At 40.8% G+C, this 24,758-nt stretch overlaps 1 protein-coding gene across 2 annotated transcripts in view; it reads right to left on the bottom strand.

Moving 5' to 3' along the window:
- rasgrf2b (Ras protein-specific guanine nucleotide-releasing factor 2b) overlaps positions 1–24,758 on the bottom strand; it is a 103,238-nt gene that overhangs the window by 64,759 nt on the left and 13,721 nt on the right. For both annotated transcript variants that reach the window (XM_057831536.1, XM_057831537.1), the window contains exons 2-3: positions 4,990–5,096; positions 2,148–2,295 (exon numbers count right to left, since the gene is read on the bottom strand). In XM_057831536.1, the coding sequence (XP_057687519.1) occupies positions 2,148–2,295; positions 4,990–5,096 (255 nt within the window). The remainder of the gene's footprint in view (positions 1–2,147; positions 2,296–4,989; positions 5,097–24,758) is intronic.

The following is a 24,758-nucleotide window of genomic DNA, read 5'->3' as shown; positions in this document are numbered from 1 at the left end:
CCCCGTCCCGAAAAAAGGAGGCTAATAGAGAGACGGGATGCTGTGGTCAATTATTATTACATATAATTGTTAGCGTCCGCAAATGCGGAAACAAGGTTGGACCTCGAAGCGGACAACAAGCGGGGGATACGTACAAGGGTTTAATTGCAAACAAAAAATTACACGCGATCGCGGGATAGTAGAAATAACAAAAGGAGTCCGTGACAGCAGGTCGACGGAGCTCAGTACTACAAACTCGAAGGTTACTAAGACGATAGGCAGCGAGCCAAAAAGCCAAAATAAAAACACTCAAATACCTTCACAGGGTAAGGGTTACAAACGAGTGCAGCACACAAACAGAAAAAACCCAATGCAGGGGCGTAACAGGCAAATGAAGTGAGACTATAGTGCGATATGTCAAATGGCGATCAGCAAAGCAAATATCTCGGCAGCCTTCTCTGAGCTCACCCGTGCTTAAATGCTGCGTTGATGACCCCACATTGGATTCAGGTGCGACGTCAGGAACGCCCCCACTAACAGCCCAGCAACAAAACACAATCTAACCAGCAGCAGAATGTGACAATAATTTCATGAAAGTTGCACTGTTTGGCCTTTGAGAGGTTTAGAAAAAGTTTACTCAGTTCATTCAGAGTTTATTATTATGAACTTATTTTTACTTTCTTACTGTGGGGCTAGTATTATACTTTGTACTAGTCTTTTTCCTATTTTGCAAAGGTAAGCAACAGCCTGACAAAGACTTGATAGCAATGATTTCACATCCAATTATGTAGCTCTTTGGGGGGGGGGGATTATATATATATAAACGGGGCGGTATCGGTATGGTATCGGTATCGGCCGATACTGCACAGCCAGGTATCGGTATCGGTATCGGGGCCAAAAAATGGTATCGGTGCAACACTAGTAATTTTTGGACGATAAGGCGCAACTTACTATAAGCCGCCACCCATCAAATTTGACACTAAAACGGCATTTGTTTATAGATAAGGCGCACCGGACCATACACCTCAGCTGTCCTCACAGTATTATGGGATATTTACAGCAAATGATATTGATTGATAACACTTAATTACATCTGTCATAAGCATTCATTAATGCACAAGACAGTCTCATGTCATAATTATGACGATCCTATGACAGGCTTATGGTGCTGCTGTCACATAAAGTGTTACCTATTAACCCAAATGAATCAACAAGTTAGCCGCACTAGACTGCAAGCCGCAGGATTCAAAATGATGGAAAAAAGTAGCGGCTTATAGTCCGAAAATCACGGTAATCATTGCCTGCCGTTGACATTGTGAGACGCCCAATGTTTTTAAACTGACAGCCAGCTTCTGCCAGTTCAAATGGATTGGTCGTCTTTCTCCATCAATAGAATTAAAAGAGTTATTCATATAAACACCAAAGTCTGCCTAGAAAAAAGTGACGGCAGTTGTAAGTATGTCTTCATTTTAGCATTCAAGCGTCCATCCAGTTATAATTGTCATAATGCTTACTTAACAAACATTACTTTTAGAATTGACTTTTATCATATATTAATAATTACCTGTGATTGCTTGGGTGACTATGGGACAGCAGACAATCAAGATGAACATTATTTCAATGGTCACTACAGCCTGTATGATAGTGTGTAGAAGCGTTTTATTCTGGAGGGACGTGGCGCGCAGATAAGTAAAATAGTTGCTTGTCAGCTGCTCGTAAACACGTGACGGCTGCTCTTTATTTTACTCCCACGCTCGGAACGCTGATCAATCCCTCTACACACACACTACACATTCCAACCTACAGTGATATGACTGTAGATTGTAGATGTAAACATGTGCTTTCACATGACATCTGGATTGGAATCAAAGAGACAGTAGTACAGGACATATAGCACATGCAATGTTTAGTGGCTGTGTATTTTCACCTATTTTCAAGAGTGCTTCAGAATGAATGTATGCAAAAGCTTTAAAATAATTGTGCATCTTCTTTTTATACAAAGATAATACCAATCTGATAGGGTAATCATTTTATTTCTTGTGTTAGTAGGTTAGTTGTGTGTAAATAACTATGAATCATAATATTTGATACAGCCCTTGCCTTGTCCAAAACAAATTCCACAGGTGTTGGGCAAAAGTGTCTACATGTATTGTGTGTTTGAAGGATACCTCCGCTTTCAACCTCTCGATCTCCGTGTCCTGGTCCTCCAGTTGTGTGCGCAACTGATTTGCCGCCACTTTCTCCGTCTCCACTATCTGTACCAGGTGGATGTACTTCTGCATCAGCACCTCTCGCTCGATGATGATATCAGAATAACTAAAAAACAGAGTACGTTGAAGAAATGCCATCTTGAGAAACAAAATTGGAATCGGAAGGTATGCAAACATCATGGAAGGTGATTGTGTAAAGTATCATTTGTGGTTTATTGGAAATATGTTATGTTTTCCTGCTGAGGTTGTTTAGATATATCAAAGCAACTTCATTCTTCATCTTTAGAAATGTTCTTTTAATGAAAAGATGTACATGAAAAACAGTGTATTCCACGCTAATCTCAGCAGGGGGCTTGATTACAAGGCTACATTCCTGGGGGTATTGCACATAAGTAGGATTAAGAATTATAGGATAATCATGAAGACGCGACTTGACTCAGCCTGATCGGTGCTTTCTTGGATGAATTGGTTGCACGCTTGCCGTGCCAGGATGATGGGACACAGTTAATTCAAGCCAGATGTGGATTTTTAAGATAAACGCGCGTTCTCAACAAGACCACAAAATCCATTATAGAATCACCGCTGGAGCAATGGACATTGCATGCACATATTCATTTACTCCTAAAGAGCTGCTTCTTCAACAATATTCAGAGAACTAAAAGCCAGTATTCACCAAAAGCAAAAATAAGTGCTCCTGCCATACAATAGCTGACCATTATTGAGAGTAACACAAACATGTATGGTACATTAATAAAACGCACTCCATGGCAACGGTCATTAAAGTTAAAGGAGGCGGGGCTCCTTAATTATTACTAGTAGAGCATTCAACATAACTCTTGGCTGAAACCAAATGAATTAATTGAAAGATTTTTTAAATTAAGAGCAACTTTATAAGAATTCGGAAGTCTTGGCTTCTCTGCTAAAGCTGCTGCCGCACGACTCGCCCTTGAACACACCTTGTCATTTGTGCATTTTTATTTTCATGACTATTGACATTATAAACTCTCACTAAAGGTAATAAAACGATGAATGCACATGTGTGATAGTCAGGATCGGAGTCGTGTCGTGGCTGACTGTCCTCATTAAATTCGTCATCTGGATCGAGTGTCCTCCATGTCTTGTATATCCAACTCACGTTTAGCTACGTAAGGGTGGTCCATATTAAGTGCTCGGCGCACATCAGCTGGCCACTGCATCGCTGCATCGGACGTGTCTGGATCAGTTTGAGTGGCAGCATCACTCATATTAGGTGGATACTGAACAGACACACTTACTGCCTGATGAACTGACAGTAGAGGTGAATTGTTAGCTTCCTCTAAGACTAGCGACACGCCAGAAGGTTCGCTTATCACTGTAGCAACAGGAGCGGCTTGCCTGCTTAAGAGAGCGTCCAGCAGTTTTTGGAGTCTTTGGCGCTTTATTGCGCACATTTCACTTGTTATCCGAGCGCGTTGAGGCTTCTTGTGAGAAAAAATAGTTGGAACAGCATTTGATTTTAGTCTCCGCTTGTATCCAGCCACTCCGGTGAGCTCTTTCATAAGTTGTCGTGGACTAAAAGCCTCGAACGTGGTTGGAGAAAAATGGCGAGAACAAAGCCTTGGGTCTTTGGAAAGTTTTGTCAGTCTACAGGCATTTTCCCAAACCTTTCTCCTCTTCTTGTCAATAGGAAATCTGTGGAGACTCACATTACTCCCCTTGTTTCCATTTGACTGGAAATTGCATCCAAAAGCAGCACATCGTGGCATTTTACTTAGCAAGTTTAGGCAGCAATACACAATTGTTGTACACAATTGGAAACGTCCCAATTACGTCATCACTCCAAGCCCGCAAAACATGGCACCGACTATCGCTCAAAATATGTACTAAATATTATAAAATATTGCCATTGATTTAACATTTTATGTGTTTCTAACAACATATTTTAGTACAAGAGAACAATTGTGGTTTATTACAGCCTACATGTCTTTAAGATCGAGGATCCCTTTAAATAATTCTGAATGTAAATGACTGAGCATGAAACGACTGAAGTTAAAATACTTGAATGTACATGGGAATTCTGAATAAAACATTAATTTCTAACAATACTGACATGGTGTGCTGTATTCTGCTGAGAAATAAATTTTGTTCACAAGCGCTTTTAGATTTAGGGATAGCAGAATTCTCAACTTAAAAAAATCTTTAGATTGATCACGAAATCGCCTTTGGTAGATTTTAAAATTTCTCTTCATCAAACTATACGACAGAATAAGGTATCATAGCGCTATGCATGTGTTTAGCCTGCCGCAATTAAGTTGTAGAAGACTATGGAAGTGAAGAAGAAGATGACTGACAGCAGAGCTACCCAATCGAGACACACTTTATCCGTGGACATAACCTTCTGTGGAGCAGGCTAGCTGCTGGGGCTGAGTTGCCACGGATGCTTGTCAAGAATCACAAATGTAGAAAAACACGTTGCTTTGGTGCAACCGATTTGGAGTTAACATCATCCAAAATCACCAATATTTATGGACTTAAAAGTAAAACCACCATCGAGCATCTGCAATGGTTTTGTATCATTAATGTAGCAAAACACGTTGCTTTAGTGCAACTGTTTGGGAGTTTGGATCATCCAAAATCACCAATATTTATGGACTTAAAAGTAAAGCCACCATCGAGCATCTGCAATGGTTTTGTGTCACTGCAACATTTAAATATGAGAACTTTTGGATATTTCTAACTCCCGGCATTCTTGAACACATCGTTTTCTTCCTGATTTATCTCAATATGAAGAATCACAGGATGCATTTGTGAGATCCTATACCTGGCCTGCTGAATGGCTTCCACCCATTGGTCGCACTCAACCTCCTCCTCTGTTCGCAGCTCCAAAGGCTTCTGTCCATCATGTCCGAACACCACGAGGAAGTAGTGCTGCATGTGCAAATGAAAGACAGAACATGGCATCTCAAATACAGCATTCCATTCGACATGTGTTGCAGACATGTAGACGTGGCAGCTTACTGAATTTATTAGTCACACTTCCAAAGCTACTATTCTGAAATCAAGACAACTTCAAATCAAGACAAGAAAACCACTCAGACATTCACAATTACGGCACGTTTCAGCAATCGGAAGAACACGTTTAGACTACTGTACAAAGAGGAAAATGACAACAAATCGCTTTCTTTCTTATGCCACACACAGACATTAAAAAGATAAATGTTGTAACATAAAGATATGGTGAATAGGTCAACATACAGAAAACATTAAAGTCCCCCATCATGTTTTTTTCACACTAATTAAATGATTGAATCTTGCCAAGGAGTATTCAAAAATTAATTATCAAGACTCACAAAGATCCATTAATATTGAAATTGTGCAAAAAAAAAAACAACAACAACAACAACAACAAAATTGTAACGGTTTGTCTCTGCATTGCTGAAACCAAAGACAAGGATTCAGGCTAAAGCCATACTACTCAATAGAAAAGAGCAGTTGAGACTTTTGACTTTGTCGTCCCACCAGTAAGAAAATGAAATGATTCAATTACTTTATTTTATATTTGGCTTTGACAGAGTGGACACATCATGATCAACAACACTGAACATACAGTGGGGCAAATAAGTATTTAGTCAACCACCAATTGTGCAAGTTCTCCTACTTGAAAAGATTAGAGAGGCCTGTAATTGTCAACATGGGTAAACCTCAACCATGAGAGACAGAATGTGGAAAAAAAAAAAAAAAAAGAAAATCGCATTGTTTGATTTTTAAAGAATTTATTTATAAATTAGAGTGGAAAATAAGTATTTGGTCACCTACAAACAAGCCAGATTTCTGGCTGTCAAAGAGGTTTAACTTCTTCTAACGAGGTCTAACGAGGCTCCACTCATTACCTGCATTAATGGCACCTGTTTTGACTCACTATCGGTATAAAAGACACCTGTCCACAATATCAGTCAGTCACACTCCAAACACCACTATGGCCAAGAACAAAGAGCTCTCGAAGGACACCAGAGACAAAATTGTAGACCTGCACCAGGCTGGGAAGACTGAATCTGCAATAGGCAAAACGCTTGGTATAAAGAAATCAACTGTGGGAGCAATTATTAGAAAACGGAAGACATACAAGACCACTGATAATATCCCTCAATCTGGGGCTCCATGCAAGATCTCACCCCGTGGCGCCACAATGATAAAAAGAATGAGCAAAAATCCCAGAACCACACGGGGGGACATAGTGAATTACCTACAGAGAGCTGGGACCACAGTAACAAAGGCTACTATCAGTAACACAATGCGCCGCCAGGGACTCAAATCCTGCACTGCCAGACGTGTCTGCCTGTTGAAGAAAGTACACATCCAGGCCCGTCTGCGGTTCGCTAGAGAGCATTTGGATGATCCAGAAGAAGACTGGGAGAATGTGTTATGGTCAGATGAAACCAAAACAAAACTTTTTGGTAGAAACACAAGTTCTCGTGTTTGGAGGAGAAAGAATACTGATTTGCATCCGAAGAACACCATACGCACTGTGAAGCATGGGGGTGGAAACATCATGCTTTGGGGCTGTGTTTTTTGCAAAGAGACCAGGACGACTGATCTGTGTAAAGGAAAGAATGAATGGGGCCATGTATCGAGAGATTTTGAGTGAAAATCTCCTTCCATCAGCAAGGTGAAGATGTGACGTGGCTGGGTCTTTCAGCATGACAATGATCCCAAACACACAGCCAGGGCAATAAAGGAGTGGCTTCGTAAGAAGCATTTCAAGGTCCTGGAGTGGCCTAGCCAGTCTCCAGATCTCAACCCCATAGAAAATCTGTGGAGGGAGTTGAAAGTCCGTGTTGCCCAACGACTGCCCCAAAACATCACTGCTCTAGAGGAGATCTGCATGGAGGAATGGGTCAAAATACCAACAACAGTGTGTGAAAAGCTTGTGAAGAGTTACAGAAAACGTTTGGCCTCCGTTATTGCCAACAAAGGGTACATAACAAAGTATTGAGATGAACTTTTGGTATTGACCAAATAATTATTTTCCACCATGATTTGCAAATAAATTCTTTAAAAATCAAACAATGTGATTTTCTGTTTTTTTTCCCCCCCACATTCTCTCTCTCATGGTTGAGGTTTACCCATGTTGACAATTACAGGCCTCTCTAATATTTTCAAGTTAGAGAACTTGCACAATTAGTGGTTGACTAAATACTTATTTGCCCCACTGTACTTCATAAAACTGCAAAATCCATTCTAATTTTTATTTAATAAAAAATAAAACTGCTTACCATAATTGAATTTTCCGTGAGATGTTGTCGCGGAAGCGAGCTGTCATTAATAAATGAGCAATTGTCTTAGAGGTGGCACTAACTTAAGACTTAAAACGTACAACTTAGGAGTGGACATTGGCACTGGGGACAAACAGAAAGCCTTTTATTTTTTAAATTAAACAATATATTTTAATTTGAAACGAACACATGATAAAAGATTGTTGAGAAGTTTATTCAGGATAATAAAATCATAACAACTATTTGGGAATTTTTGTCTACTAATAGTACTTATTTTATTGACTGAATCTCACTGAAACACACTGCGGACTAGGGCTAAACAATATTGGAAAAAAAACTGACATCGCGATTTTTGAGGGGTTTTCGATAGATTGCGATATTAAAATTACAAGAATTTTCACCAGACTTCAATAGCTCTGTTTGGATAGATTTTTGTTGCCTCACTGTGACCACATTGTATTCATTAGAGGATTTCCCAATCCGATCACACGGTCGTGCCATTTTTCAGAGGATCGGAATCGGGTGAAAAGGAACAGGTTCCTAATTTTAAAAAATATATTTATGTTTTTCTGTTTCATGGTTATAGAGCCTCTCACCCTCCCTCCTGAAATGCAGTGTGACCAAACTGTTTGTCTTGGTCACCAGCGCAGCTGGCGTTTGGTACTTAAAGTTAACGATGATTGACAGGTTTGTAGCTTTGATTTGGCCAGAGACAACTTGGTAGAGCGATGATCGAAGGCACAAATGTAAACTGGGACACAGTCTGAAGTGTGCTGTGGCAACTAATTCATTGTGTTCTTGGCAGTGAGAGCATTAAAGCAAAAACAAACAAAAAAATTATTTAAGTATTGGATTGGGACTGTCTATCAGTAGATTCTCAAAATCAGGTGACTTGGACTCGGACTTAGTTGCAAAAACATGCAATTGGGACATACCTATTCATATAATATCGTTTAATCCAGACTAAGGGGGTTGATCTGTAAATGATGTAGAGTGGTGTTAATAAAAGGGATAAAGGAAGCCACGTCTCTGCACAATTGCTTCTTTTATGAAGAAAAAAACAACAAAAGTGAACAAAAGTTTACATTAAAAAAATAAAATAAAAAAACAATATAAAGTTGCATGTCCTGCGATAGAACTATTTCGCATGCGCACATTGCAATCGCGATGCTCAAACAATGTATTGTGCAGGTCTAGTGCAGACATAGCAAAATTCCATAACAACCTTTTACCAGAAGTAAATTAATTAGAAGCCTGCACCCTTGAATTTATAATAGACAGCAATGGATAATACACACACACAAAAAAAGTCAAATGAGTATTTGTCCAGCTTCAGTGATAATACAGCTAAATATATACTGGGAACACAAATGGCACCCTGAAAACAATGACTCTCCAAGCCTTTACAGTGTTTTTGTAATAAAAAACTTTTCAAATGTTCTTTCTATCATCCAGAGCGTGAGCGTATGACGAATAATTGAGTGTTGTAGACTGATAAGAGTAATGCATTTCATTTTGTAACATTTTTTTTAAATTGTCAAAAGACTGGACAGCCTTTGTGTCCTTTAACTAACTAGTTATCACTCCTTTGTGTTTCTGGTCTTAAAATGTATACTAGATCCAGAGATGCAAAGCATCACATGGACTCACCTAGAGAACTGCACATACAGTAGCATTGTGTGAAGTGATAGAAGCTTTTATTCAAATGGCCACGTCCTGGGGCACTGGGTTAGCAAAAGAGCTGCTATTCTTAGCAGTGCAAAAACACACACACACACACACACCAGACTGAGAGCGCTGAGTGGACTTTGGCTCTTGTTCTCTTCCCTTCCTCTCGCTTGGCACGTCACCTCTCATCCCACTCTGCCTCCACTCCAAACTCACTCTTCCTCCTCCTACTCCATACTAGCATCCCTTCATGCTTTCATCTCTTTGTGTCTCCATGAGGATTCAGTGAAGCACACAGAGTCCAGAGGAGGCACACACATTTGCCCTCAGGACGACGGACAGGCTCCGGTGCTTCAAAGATGGGCCGCTCCACTCACTGAGGTTATTGGGAGAAAAACATCCCCGTCTCCTTCCTTATATTAAGGCGTCATGAAATTTGTATTATTCCAAAAGCACCTGTCACTTTGATTCCAGGGTTTCCACGACATTATGACATCAATGCTAATCGGTGCCGTAACAGACTTTGACAGAGAGGCGACGAGGGATCCGGAGTGAAAAAAGAGCCATTGCGTAATATTTCTTTAGCGCGTGCATGTTTTGAAATTGTTTCTAACAGAGTAGAGTCTCCATGGCAACGCCACATCCGACTTTTCTTCCTGTGTTATGCTCCTCTGCCATCACCCGCGATGCCTCTTTGCCATTGAATTTCTATTGATCCTCTCACAAGTTTCGGCACAAAAAGAAAAGAAATTTTTGTGTTATAGTGAAAGATGGGAAAATTCTGAAAATATTTGATATCATTCATACAATCACGGTGACTGAGTTGCTTGGAACGTCCGTCTCACAGTTCTAAGATCAAGGGTTCAATCTTGTGTGGGCTCCATTTTTCCTGTGTATAGTTTGCATGTCTCCCCGTGGCTGAGTGGGATTTTAGTACTCTGGTTTCATCCCATAATTATGATGCACATAAATGGTTGTTTGTAAGGCTTTAACGATGCTCAAATTAACTATACTATTCGTATCACGATTCAATACACAAAAAGATTTTTAAATATGAAAAATATTTCCCTTAAATGACACGAATACTAATATTATATGAAAAAAAAAATCACCTGAAAATTTAACAGTAACACGCAAAATAAATGAAGGAATAAAAATATGACAATTCTCTATCCCCGCCAAAATATTGATCATGACACTTTTGTGTCACGATTCTATCGTCCCACACCATGAAACATGATTTTGACCCTCAGTATCGTGATTTCGATTTTGTTACGTGTATTGTTAAAGCCTTAGTTGTTTGTCTCCTTGTGCCCAGCAAACCAATTTAGAGTGTACCCGCCGACTAGCCCTAGTTAGCTGGGCAAAGACTCCACCATCAATTGACAAGAGAGCTCCCACAGACATTGTGCCACGCCTTTCCGCAGGGGGCCGACCCAAGCAGAACGCTGAGTTGGCTTTCACGTTGATAAACTCAAACACACGCTGCATTTTAACGCCGGATTTAGATGAAAAGATCTCAAGAGTGATTTGGTCGAGGATTCAAAGTAATTATTATATTAAATAGCGGCATGCATGCACTTTGAAAAGTGAAAAAAAATCAATGGATAAAATTAGTGTAACTTTGGCTTGAAATATTTACGTATAATGAAGGATAACTGCCCGTTTTTTAGCCTTTAACCAAGAATCTAGACTGTTTTACGTTCATATCTATTGAAACTCCGTGATTTAAGCAATTATTTACATGAATTTTCAACTTTAAAAGCTTTGTTTCGTGACGGCCGCCATGTTGGATTACACAATACCGTAACTTTTGCTTGAAATATTTACGTAAAACGATGCTTTTCACCAAGAATCTAGCCTGTTTTATGTTCATATCTATAGAAATTCTAAGATTTAAGCATTTATTTACAAGAATTATAAAACTTAAAAAGCTCTTTTTTTGTGACGGCCGCCATGTTGGATTACACAATGCCGTAACTTTGGCTTGAATTATTTACGTACGTTGAACGATAACTGCCCGTTTTTTGCTTTCAACCAATAATCTATACTGTTCTATGTTGATATCTATAGAAATTCCGTGATCTAAGCATTTGTTTACAGGAATTTTCTACTTAAAAAGCTCTTTGTTTTGTGATGGCCCCCATGTTGGATTTTGAATCTCTACACAATAGCGGAATTCAACCTGAATAATGCAAATTTTGCTTTTGTTGAGTAAAATTAAGATGATTCTGCATGCTTTCCTCAAGTATTAAGTTGACTGATGAGAAATTTGAGTGATTTATTAGCTGTTTAAAATTTGCACACACAAAACAAAAAATTTGTCGCTATTTTGGGCAAAATCTTATATGATATGTTAAATATTGCTATTGATCCTGAAAATATAGGTGATTATCTCTGCATTTGGTGATTTTTGTGCAGCTAGCGTAAAATTTAAGATTTCCATCCATCCATCAATTATCTTCCGCTTAGTCCGGGGTCGGGTCGCGGGGGCAGCAGCTTTAGCAGGGAAGCCCAGACTTCCCTCTCCCGAGCCACTTCAGCCAGCTCCTCCGGCGGGATTCCAAGGCGTTCCCAGGCCAGCCGAGCGACATAGTCTCTCCAGCGTGTCCTGGGTCGACCCCGGGGCCTCCTGCCGGTGGGACATGCCCGGAACACCTCTCCAGGGAGGCGTCCAGGAGGCATCCGAACCAAATGCCCGAGCCACCTCAACTGGCTCCTCTCAACGCGGAGGAGTAGCGGCTCGACACCAAGCCCATCCCGGATGACCGAGCTTCTCACCCTATCTCTAAGGGAGAGCCCGGACACCCTGCGGAGGAAACTCATTTCGGCCGCTTGTATCCGGGATCTTGTTCTTTCGGTCACGACCCACAGCTCGTGACCATAGGTTAGGGTAGGAACGTAGATCGACCGGTAAATCGAGAGCTTCGCCTTTTGGCTCAGCTCCTTCTTCACCACAACGGACCGTTGCAGAGTCCGCATCACTGCAGACGCTGCACCGATCCGCCTGTCAATCTCCCGCTCCCTCCTACCCTCACTCGTGAACAAGACCCCAAGATACTTGAACTCCTCCACTTGGGGCAGGATCTCATCCCCGACCCGGAGAGGGGACTCCACCCTTTTCCGGCTGAGGACCATGGTCTCGGATTTGGAGGTGCTGATCTTCATCCCAACCGCTTCACACTCGGCCGCGAACCGCCCCAGTGAGAGTTGGAGGTCACAGCTTGATGAAGCCAACAGCACCACATCATCTGCAAAAAGCAGAAATGCAATGCTGAGGCCACCAAACCGGACACCCTCAACGCTTCGGCTGCGCCTAGAAATTCTGTCCATAAAAATTATGAACAGAATCGGTGACAAAGGGCAGCCTTGGCGGAGTCCAATCCTCACTGGGAACGAATTCGACTTACTGCCGGCAATGCGGACCAGACTCTGACACCGGTCGTACAGGGACCGGACAGCCCTTAACAAGGGGCTCGGTACCCCGTACTCCCGGAGCACCCTCCACAGGACTCCCCTAGGCACACGGTCGAACGCCTTCTCCAAATCCACAAAACACATGTGGACTGGTTGGGCGAACTCCCATGCACCCTCGAGGACCCTGCCGAGGGTGTAGAGCTGGTCCACTGTCCCACGGCCGGGACGAAAACCACACTGCTCCTCCTGAATCCGAGATTCGACTTCCTGACGGACCCTCCTCTCCAGCACCCTTTAATAGACTTTACCGGGGAGGCTGAGGAGTGTGATCCCTCTATAATTGGAACACACCCTCCGGTCCCCCTTTTTCGGGGATTGCCGCCACGACAGGCACCAACCACCTTACGGCCACAGCTCCGATCGGCCGCCTCAACAATGGAGGTGCGGAACATGGCCCACTCGGACTCAATGTCCCTCACCTCCCCCGGGACAAGGGAGAAGTTCTGGCTGAGGTGGGTGTTGAAACTCTTTCTGACAGGGGATTCTGCCAGACGTTCCCAGCAGACCCTCACAATACGTTTGGGCCTGCCAGGTCTGGCCAGCAACTTCCCCCACCATCGGAGCCAACACACCACAAGGTGGTGATCAGTTGACAGCTCCGCCCCTCTCTTCACCCGAGTGTCCAAAACATGTGGCCGCAAGTCCGATGACACGATTACAAAGTCGATCATTGAACTGCGGCCTAGGGTGTCCTGGTGCCAAGTGCACATGTGGACACCCCTATGTTTGAACATGGTGTTCGTTATGGACAAACCGTGACGAGCACAGAAGTCCAATAACAGAACACCTTAAGATTTTTATAGTCATTTTAAATTTTGTTATACTTGTATTAAAAATAATTAATCAGGGTTTTATTAGGAAACGACTTTGAATTTTTTTATGTTGCTGCTCATGGAGCCTCATATACAGTGTATCACAAAAGGGAGTACACCCAGTGTTGTTAATAACGGCGTTAGAATATAACGGCGTTACTAACGGTGTTATTTTTTTCAGTAATGAGTAATCTAATTAATTACTTTTCTTATCTTGGCAACGCCGTTACCGTTACTGAGGCGGGAAAGGCGTGCGTTACTATGCGTTACTAAGTTGGTTGTATAAAAAAAAGTCTGAGAGAAACGGACTCACGGAGACGAGAGAGCAGAGCAGGAGTAGGGAGGACGCCGTTGCAACCGCGATGCTAGGTGGCTCCAATAATACCTGACTGTAGCCATTGCCGACAAACTACGCCCACATGACACGGTAGATATCATATTATAGAACTGGATGCAATTGACAGACACAGCTGCATTGGCAACATGTTTTAAGGACTACATGCGTTAGTAAACAGCCGCCATCTTAAAGCAGTAGACCTCTCAGGAAGGTTCTGATGTAGAGATCCTTCATAGCGAACCTAAGTAACTTTTTTTTTTTTTTAAATCTAAAATGCTCCTAAATCGGCAAAATCTTAACTTAAATCTATCTTTAAATGATGAAACAGTTTTAAAACTTACACATGTTTAAAGTAGACAGAAGGGAACTAATGAAATAACGGGAGCAATTTTAACAACTTTAACGGTTGATTCACAACTTGAAATGACTTCCACACATAGCAAAGGTTACTATCTAATTATCGCAATACCCTTGTGTCTAGTTAAGTGGAGGGTAAAGAAATGGGCTAGGGCCAATTGTCCCCCAAACCCTTTAAACTTCACATTGCGTGACCTGTTTTTTTTTTTTTTTTTTTTTTTTTTGAGGAAAAAAAAAATTACCACTAGTTACTTTTCCAAGTAACTAATTACTCTTACATTCAGGTAACTGAGTTACTAACGCAATTACTTTTTGGGAGAAGTAATTTGTAACTGTAATTAATTACTTTTTTAAAGTAAAATTAACAACACTGAGTACACCCCTCGCATATCTGCAGATATTTAAGTATCTTTTCATGGGACAACACTGACAAAATGACACTTTAACACAATGAAAAGTGTGTGCAGCTTATATAATAGAGTCAATTTATTTTCCCCTCAAAATACCTCAAAATATAGCCATTAATATCTAAACCCCTGGCAACAAAAGTGAGTACACCCCATAGAAACTATGTACATCCCTAAATGTCCAAATTGAGTACTGCGTGTCATTTTCCCTCCAAAATGTCATGCGACTCATTACAGGAGTGCTGTCAGCATTCCTGCAGAGATTGAAGAGGTGGGGAGTGTCAGCCTGGTAGTGCTCAGACCATACACCGCACTCTACATCACATTGGTGTGCATGGCTGTCACCCCAGGAGGACGCCTCTTCCGAAAACGGTACACAAGAAAGCCCATAAACAGTTTGCTGAAGACATGTCAACAAAGCACATGGATTACTGGAACCTTGTCCTATGGTCAGACGAGACGGGCGGGCTTTGTCTATGAGCTGGAATAGACTTGAGCACACCCATGACCCTCATGAGGACAAGTGACACAGAAGATGAATAATTTAATTTAAATTTTTTACTCATTGGCCGCCATTAAACTTGGCCCTCGTAGTTGAAAAGATTTGTACGTCCGTGATACTGAAACATGCTCACCCCCAGTTCAAATGGATCAGACGTCTATTACTGTCAATGGCAGCCTCACAGTTTCCACATGCACTCATTCTCACATCAACATTCATCTTCCCCACACAGTCATTTCAGAATCACTTGCACGCTCACTCTCCCTTCAAATCGGCTCCAATGGACCCTTCTAATCCCCTAGGGCTTTCACTGTACTGTAAGAAATTCCTTTTAGACAGATCCAGACAAGAGGCGAACGCTTGGAGAAATGAACTATTTCGGCTTCCACTTGTACACCTGCATCTTCATCTCGAGGAGCCTTTCTCAAACAACACGAACAGAAACATTACAATAATCAGCAGTTAATTGTAATATTTCAATGTGATTGTGAATGGATCATTAAAATCCAAGAATTTCACAGGCAGAATGAATAGTACACAGCTGGGAACCATCTGAAGATTCAAGATGAAACAGCTATTTTTATAATTAAAGGGTGAGAGATGCGACTTTGCTGATGCATTTATTAGGTAAATGACAACTGGGGGAGTTTCCAGAAGTATTCATCTGTTATGAATATTTAAAGCACACGTGACAGTATCGCTCCCCAGACTGGAATACACATCTCTGACGTAAATATGCCATCTGCTTTGCTATCTGCGACTACTGGCAGACACATAATTGTGTGTAGCACGACACACGGAAATTTCCAGACTTTGTTGGTTGAGCTGTAATGGGAATCAGGTATTCTAGATCAACGCCCTTACAACCTGGAGATTTGTTTCCCAACATTATTGACAAGAGAACAATATAAGAGTAACAGTTTATCGTCTTGGGAATGTGACAATAGGCTAATAGTGATGTTCCCTCGCGGGGCTCCAAACCACACCCCAAACTTAGAGGGACTAGTTTCTGGAGCACTGCTACGGAGCTTGCCTCAAATCACGTGACCAATGACCTAAGACCCACTTTACTGCTTGATTCAGACTGAATCAGCCAATGGGCAGTACTTTGAAAGACTGGCAGGTATCAGATTAGTTTAAAATGGACGAAATGGCACAATGCTTATCCTTTCGGATTGATTTGAATAGCATTCGTATTGTCTTCGATGGTTTGCTTTTATTGCTCTGCAACGGGAATAACCAGGAAGAGATTTTGAAATGGTGCCACCGAACAAGTTCATTTGTTACAAATGGAACTTTTGTTCATGTGGCAGCAAAGAATATACCACACACAAACATTTCAATTTTAATTTGCTGCTTTAGTGTCTGCACCAATTACTGGCATCTGCCGTATAATAAAAACACTTTATCAATGACGATGCATTACCAGGCCAAGCGTGAGAATAAAACCCTGATAAAATACACCCACCTATACATGAAATATAGAGAGAAATATACATCGATGAAACGACTAATTTCATTATTTGTTTAATGCCGGCCTGACGCGCATACGGTGGGGCAAATAAGTATTTAGTCAACCACTAATTGTGCAAGTTCTCCCACTTGAAAATATTAGAGAGACCTGTAATTGTCAACATGGGTAAACCTCAACCATGAGAGACAGAATGTGGAAAAAAAACACAGAAAATCAAACTGTTTGATTTTTATTTGCAAATCATGGTGGAAAATAAGTATTTGGTCAGTACCAAAAAACTCATCTCAATACTTTGTTATGTACCCTTTGTTGGCAATAACGGAGGCCAAACGTTTTTTGTAACTCTTCACAAGCTTTTCACACACTGTTGCTGGTATTTTGGCCCATTCCTCCATGCAGATCTCCTCTACAGCAGTTATGTTTTAGGGCTGTCGTGGGGCAACACGGACTTGCAACTCCGTCCACAGATTTTCTATGGGGTTGAGATCTGGAGACTGGCTAGGCCACTCCAGGACCTTGAAATGCTTCTTACGAAGCCACTCCGTTGTTGCCCTGGCTTTGTGTTTGGGATCATTGTCATGCTGAAAGACCCAGCCACGTCTCATCTTCAATGCCCTTGCTGATGGAAGGAGATTTTCACTCAAAATCTCTCGATACATGGCCCCATTCATTCTTTCCTTTACACAGATCAGTCGTCCTGGCCCCTTAGCAGAAAAACAGCCCCAAAGCATGATGTTTCCACCCCCATGCTTCACGGTGGGTATGGTGTTCTTCAGGTGCAATTCAGTATTCTTTCTCCTCCAAACACGAGAATCTGTGTTTCTTCCAAAAAGTTCTATTTTGGTTTCATCTGACCATAACACATTCTCCCAGTCCTCTTCTGGATCATCCAAATGCTCTCAAGTGAACCGCAGACGGGCCTGGATGAGTACTGGCTTCAGCAGGGGACACGTCTGGCAGTGCAGGATTTGAGTCCCTAACGGCGCATTGTGTTACTGATAGTAGCCTTTGTTACTGTGGTGCCAGCTCTCTGTAGGTCATTCACTAGGTCCCCCCATGTGGTTCTGGGATTTTTGCTCTCCGTTCCTGTTATAATTTTGACGCCAGGGGTGAGATCTTGCATGGAGCCCCAGATCGAGGGAGATTATCCGTAGTCTTGTATGTCTTCCATTTTCTAATAATTGCTCCCACAGTTGATTTCTTTACACCAAGCATTTTACCTATTGCAGATTCAGTCTTCTCAGCCTGGTGCAGGTCAACACTTTTGTCTCTGGTGTCATTCGACAGCTCTTTGGTCTTGGCCATAGTGGAGTTTGGAGTTTGACTGACTGAGGTTGTGGACAGGTGTTTTTTATACTGATAATGAGTTAAAACAAGTGACATTAATACAGGTAACGAGAGTAGCCTCGTTAGACCTCGTTAGAAGAAGTTAGACCTCTTTGACAGCCAGAGATCTTGCTTGTTTGTAGGTGACCAAATACTTAGTTTTCACTCTAATTTGGAAATAAATTCTTTAAAAATCGTTTAAGCAATGTGATTTTCTGTTTTTCCCACATTCTGTCTCTTATGGTTGAGGTTTACCCATGTTGACAACTACAAGCCTCTCTAAGCTTTTTAAGTAGGAGAACTTGCACAATTGGTGTTTGACTAAATACTTGTTTGCCCCACTGTATGTCATTCTTTGAGTTTTGACATGATGCTTGACAATAGATTGAAACCTGATGTATTGGTAAAACAGATAAAGGAAAAGCAATATATAAAATGAACTTTGCTCCAGTTTTATTTGGTAATTGGGGAAAAAATGACTAACATCCCACTGGGAGAAGTTGTGGCTGTTCTTTAGACAACATACATAAAAGGACATAGAAAATCACAGAGGGATAGAACTAATTATGAAGAATAACAAAAGTTGAACATTGCTGTATTTTGTGAATCCATAATTGCCATCTCTTTGACTTCTAAATTACTGCCACGACAAACGAGCCAAGGGAGACTTCCTGAGGGCCGTAAGGGGAAGACAGGAAAGCTTTGCCTAGGTACGGGGCTCTTGTGTGGACCTGCCTTCCCCTGGAGCTCCCAAGAAATAATGTTGGCTATACTGGAGTGATTATGAATATGATTATAGAACTGAATTATTTACACCTGATTCACGGTTTTGCACCGTTTTCCTGCACTTTTCATTAAATCTACCACAACAATAAATTGTATTCATGTTATTCAAGCAAATTGTTCTTTTTCATGATTATTAGGAACAATAACTGATGCACTGACCTGGGCCAGTGGTTTTAATAGTAGGGCCAGTGATCTACAATTCCCTTATTGTCTACCCCTGCTCATGATAGGCAGATGCGGGCACTCAGGTAACTCGGGGATCAAAGATAAGCAGTGGCGCCCCCAGGGGGTGGCCAGGGGTGGCCACGGCCACCCCTATAAATTTGTTGGCCACCCCACTGGCCACCCCGCTTGCCACTATATTGTTAGATTGTTGTAGCATCAGTTATGCATTTCATCCCAAATGCAAATCTGCCAGCACCTGTTTTTCCCCTGTAATTATTTTGTTTTGTTAAATGTACACCTGATGCCTAATATATACATAACACAATAAAACAGAATTGTTGTGGAACTCAAAATGTTGACTGGACAGTTATGGACTATGCACATTAAATCATTAGTAACATCAAATATTACACAATACACCCAAGTATGTCAGTAGCGGTGTCCTTAAGTCTTTCTGATAGTTTTCCCCTGACCTTTTTACTGCAATAATAAAATGAAAACCTGAAATTATGGCTTTAGTTTTGGTGTGCCACCCCAAGATTTTAAGTGTCCCCATTTGGCCACCCCTATGAAAAATTTCTGGAGGCGCCACTGATAAGGCTGACAGTGTACACAAAGTAAATGAGGAACCCACCAAAATAAAACGGGAAGTGAACTAACATAATTTAATACCGCTGATGGTGGCGTGTGACTGTATGCATTACGTGTGTGTATAATCATGCATCTTCATCATAATATACAAGCTTGCAAAAACTGTGGGTTTTGCAGGTCAAGACCCCCAAATACATTCTTTTCTAAAGAGTGAGTTCCCACCACCATGTGCTAACACCATAAAAGTAAGAGGGAATATCTATAAAATCCAAAACAAACCGAGAACTAGAAAGATGATGCTTTATAGTAAAGCGCGCATGTCTTATTACTGACCAACAGCTGCCCACTACTGGCTAACTTCTCACCTACATGATACTCAAAACCTACAAGCAACAATAATTCAACACTGCAAATTCCTAGAGCAGGGTGCCCTCTATTATACTGGCTAACTTCTAACACCAAATTTTTATATAATTTTAATTACAATCAATCAGCCCTGATACAAAACAAATTAAAAAACGGGCTCCGATCTACAGAAATACCAAGTTTCAAGACAATCAGTTTGTGAATGACGGTGGAGTAAGACTTCAAAGTAAGTGTCCACAAGAAGAACAACAACCTGAGTGGCAACTTGACAGGCCTTGAACCTGTAAAAAGAATAGAAGTATGCATACTGCTTCACGTTTGGCCTTACTATGAACTTAGAAAGTTAAAATAACACACTGTGTGACTATATCACGAGTGTGAAATTGGTTTTGTACAGAGGAAGGAAGCCACGTGTGCCTACAGGCTATGTGGTAATCATGAATTTGATGAAAACCAATTGATGCAGGTAAGTGCAATGTCTCGTATGTACTGTGCGCCCCCCCAAAAAAAAAATCACACATGGGCAACTAAATTCTATCTTGATGATAATAAAGATTTATCATAGAACTCCAGCTCACCCGTGACCTGAATGAGTGTCCATAGCAATGTATGTAAAATGCATGGCTCGACAACGAGTACAATAAATCAAGCAGTAGCAGCATAGGAAAGTAATTATAAAACAGGAAGAGGAATAATTAAACAGAATGAAAACTAGAAATGCCTTCACCATTCATGTTTCTGCCATGTGATTGGCTGATTTGCTATTTGCGTTACAGAGCAGTTGGACAGGTATGCCTAATAAAGTGGTCGGAGAGGGTATGTCAATGGCTTGATGGCAGAAAAGCCTCCTTTAATCATCAAGCTTGCCCTGACCTGGCCAGCAGCATCATGTTTCAAGCTTTTAATTATGTCTAAAGTTTCTTTTTCAGTAGGAAGATTAAAGCCTCGGAAGATGGAGTACCATCCCCTCAACAACTGAGGGCATATTTACACAAGGAAAGTCCATAGTTCGCTTTCTTTGGTCCAGACCAAAACACAGAGTTTCTTTTTTGATTTAATTCTGTTGCTTTTCCCATTGCAAATTTTGAAAGAGAGAGTCCCAGGATTTGACAACAAACTGACACATGTGCAAACGTTGTTCAGTCATAGGACAAAACAGTCTGGGTGGGGTAACGCAGTAAAATATGGAAGTAAACAATCATGGACCTCCAGTCTGCTGCACTCATGCTCATAATTAAATTCATCCAATTACAAGATTTTGTGGGAAATTTGGAACATGACAGGCTTTTGATGCAATGTTGGAATTGAGAGAATATTCAGTATTTGTCATTGTAGAGGAACAAAGACGTTTAGCAAGAAGGCTATGTTGTAGAGTTATACGCGCCCATACCGTGTTATCAGCAATCTTTATGTTCAGAAGATGGGTCAGGTAAATTGCTACTTGATGCAAATGTGCGTGCAGTGAACAGTGTTGTTCAAGTTACTTCTCTGAAAAATAATTACTTCACTACTAGTAGTTATTCAGTTATAAAAGTAACTAATTGAAGTTACATTACTTAAAAAAATAAATAAATATCAATAATATAAAAACCAACTCCTAACACTATGAAATACTGTATAATGAAACAATAAAACAGACATTTATATACTGTAAGCATCTTTATGTTAATAAACATGCCTTCAAAACAAAGGTTGTTGTGCAATATGAAATGAATAATAATAACAATAATCAAATGAAAGCACAGTCAACAAGCTAAGTGAAAGCTATATATTTCATAATCAACTCACTATAAACTTTTCTTTGCATCATTGTTGTCTCAAACGGCTGGAAATGTGTCAGTGCCTCTACGCAGAGGCCCTTCAATAAAAGACAATCACATTAGCTGACAGTTTGACTCACGTGCATTTATAAATATAGATAAAGTTACATGATATTTCTTCACACTTGTAGTCTGCCCAAGCGTTAAGTGGTAGCTAAGCCGTAGCATTACATGCAAACTTGTTTTGAGGTGGAGGGGAGGGTAGGCAAGGCGGGTGAGTGGTGGTGGGGCTCAGGAGGAGTAGAGGATGAGCTTGGAGGATAAGGCGGAGGTAGTAGGCCTGCACAATATATCGTTTGAACATCGCCATTGCAATGTCTGCATGCACAATACTCATATCGGTGCAATTGTTTTTTTAATAAGTAAACTTTAGCTTTACTTCATAAAACCTGCAAGAGTGCAGATCCTGGATCCCTTTTATATACAGCAAACCTGAATTAAATGGCATTATATAAATTAGGGTTGTCCCTTATCCGATCATGTGATGGGAAATCCGGCGGATAGTTCCATTTTTCAGAGGATCGGAATCGGGTGAAAAGGATCGGGTTTTAATTTTAAAAATAAATTCATGTTTTTCTGCTTCATGCTCGTACAGCGCCACAGACTCTCACCCTCCCTCCTGCTAAGCAGTGCGACCAAACTGTTTTTCTTGGTCACCAGTACAGCTGGCATTTGGTACTTAACGTTAACGATGATTGACAGGTTTGTAACTTTGATTTGGCCAGAGAAGCCTCAGTAGTTTTATGATCAAGGGGACAAATGTGTTAATCATCTTTAAACAGCCCAGTCTGAAGTGTGCTGTGCCAACTCATTCACTGTGTATGTGAGAGGCTGTTCTCAACAGCGTGAGTGAATGTGAGTTGACTCACTCAATTAAGTATTTAATAAAGAGAAGCATTGTTCTACGTTATTCTTGTTTAAAAATAATTCACATTATGAAGGAGGCATGGTTGGACAGTAGTTAGCATGTCAACATCACAGTTCTGGGATCGTGGGTGCAATGTCAACATCACAGTTCTGGGATCGTGGGTGCAATATCGGCTCCGGCCTTCCTGTGTGGAGTTTGCATGCTCATCCACATCCCAAAAAAAAGGTGCATGGTATGCTAATTGAACACTCAAGATTGTCTTTAGGTGTGAGTGTGTGCGTGAATGATTGTGATTGATGCCCTGTGACTGGCTGGCAAAGTCTTCTGCCTGGAGTTAGCTGTGATAAGCTCTAGCACTCCAACGACCCTCGTGAGGATAAGCGGTTCAGAAGATGAATGAAGGAATTTATGAATGTTATGGAGATGATTAAAGTAGTTAGGTGCAACTAGTGCTACCAATGCAAAAAGTAAGTGTGGAGCCTGGGCACTATACAGGGGTTGGACAAAATAATGGAAACACCTTAAAAAAAACAACACCAAAACTAATTTAATATGGTGTAGGTCAGCATTTTGCGACAATTACAGCCTCAATTCTCTGAGGAATTAATTCATACAACTTGTGAATTGTTTCCAAAGGAATTTTTAAGCCTTTCTTCAGTTAAAACATCCTCTAACTCAATTAGAAACGATTGCGGTGGAAATCGACGTCTTAACTGACTCTCTAAAACTGACCTTACATGCTCAATAAGGTTGAGGTCTAGTGATTGTGCCGGCCATATGAGATGCTCAACTTCATTAAAATGTTCCTCATGCCATTCTTTAACAATTATGTTCAATGATTATGATGCCAAAATGTTTGGTGTTTCCATTATTTTGTGCAACCCTTGTATATTGCAATGTTAATTTTTTCAAATATCATTCAGGCCTATCCCAAACAGAGCTATTCAAGTTATCTGGTAAAAATTCTTCTAATTTTAATATCGCAATGTATAGCAAAAACCCCAAAAATTGCAATGATAGTTTTTTTTTCCAATATCGTTCAGGCCTAGGAGGTAGGTACCACTGTGAGTTTCAGCAGGCCCCACCAGCAGACAGGGGCCATTCGATGATTTCTCAAACATAGGTGAATGGTTTAGAAAACCTCTCAGACTGTGATTTTACCCAGGAAATTACCACATAGTATGATTAAAATCATATAAAAATGAGATCTGCATTTGACCCCCCCCCCCCCCCCCCCCCCCCAAAAAAAAAAATAAATTAAAAAAAACATTTTTCTCATCTCGATGCATTTTGCACAGGGCACCCATGGAAAGGTTACAGCACTTAGAGAAGTCATTATTCTGTAAAAACAATTAGAATCTTTAAAGCTTTTCTTATTCTCATTATATCTGCCTTTCTGGTTTCGTCACCCTGCACTTTTCCACATTTTAAATGTTTTACTCTTGCAATGGTGCTCTATGACTTCCAGGAGGATTGCAGGCATACTACCTGTGAGCCATAAATATCACATATGGGGATTTTCTTCTTTCGGTTTAACAGCAGAGGTGTTTAAATACACTGTAAATCTGCTTTACTGTGTTTGTTTTGCCTTATTGGCCTAGCACAGACGCTTGATGATCCAAATAGTTGACAGTACAAAATATTGACATGAAAACCCCGTGGGGTGTGCCACCTCCCCACCATGTGTGGCTATCATAGATACAAGCAATAACAATAACATCAGTGCACATTACAGAGGCTCATTCCCTCAGAGCTTTATTACCCACTGTGTGTGTGCATGTGTGTTTGAACATTGAGGGCAATTGAGTCTCCAAAAGAGTTATATCGCCATGTATGCCGTAAGAGATAAAAATAAATAAATAAATAAATAAATAAAGGCTTTTTCATGTCGTCAACTCTACGTAATAAAAAGTCAAGGTGAAGCCAATCAATGACGTCACAGCAGACACTTTTTTTTGCATCCAGGCCAGATTTTACTTTGCACTTTCAACTGTTCGACATTGACCAAAAAAACAATGCGTGAAATTAAAAATGTAATTACAAAATATGAAAAAAACTGATGACTTGTAAAAAATGTAGTTGTATTTGACTAAAAAAGAATCAAGCAAAGGGGTTTCTCCATGCCACAGGCCAGCATTGGTACATTATCCCACGCAGTATGTGGCCACGAGGTGACATTGCTTTGAATGCATGAACATGGTCAGCTTGCACAAAGATCGATGCCATTACATCACCACACAATGGAATTGCTGATATGACACATTGACATTTTGATTGTGTGTGTCAGTAGCACTGGAATGAAGCACTTAGTGAATGTAGCTAAAATGTATACTAAAGGAATCCATTGTATATGAAAAAAAA

Source organism: Corythoichthys intestinalis, chromosome 3 (genome assembly GCF_030265065.1).
Source record: "Corythoichthys intestinalis isolate RoL2023-P3 chromosome 3, ASM3026506v1, whole genome shotgun sequence".
NCBI lineage: Eukaryota > Metazoa > Chordata > Actinopteri > Syngnathiformes > Syngnathidae > Corythoichthys > Corythoichthys intestinalis.
The sequence above is the reverse complement of the archived record's forward strand: the minus strand, read 5'-3'. Positions and strand labels throughout refer to the sequence as shown.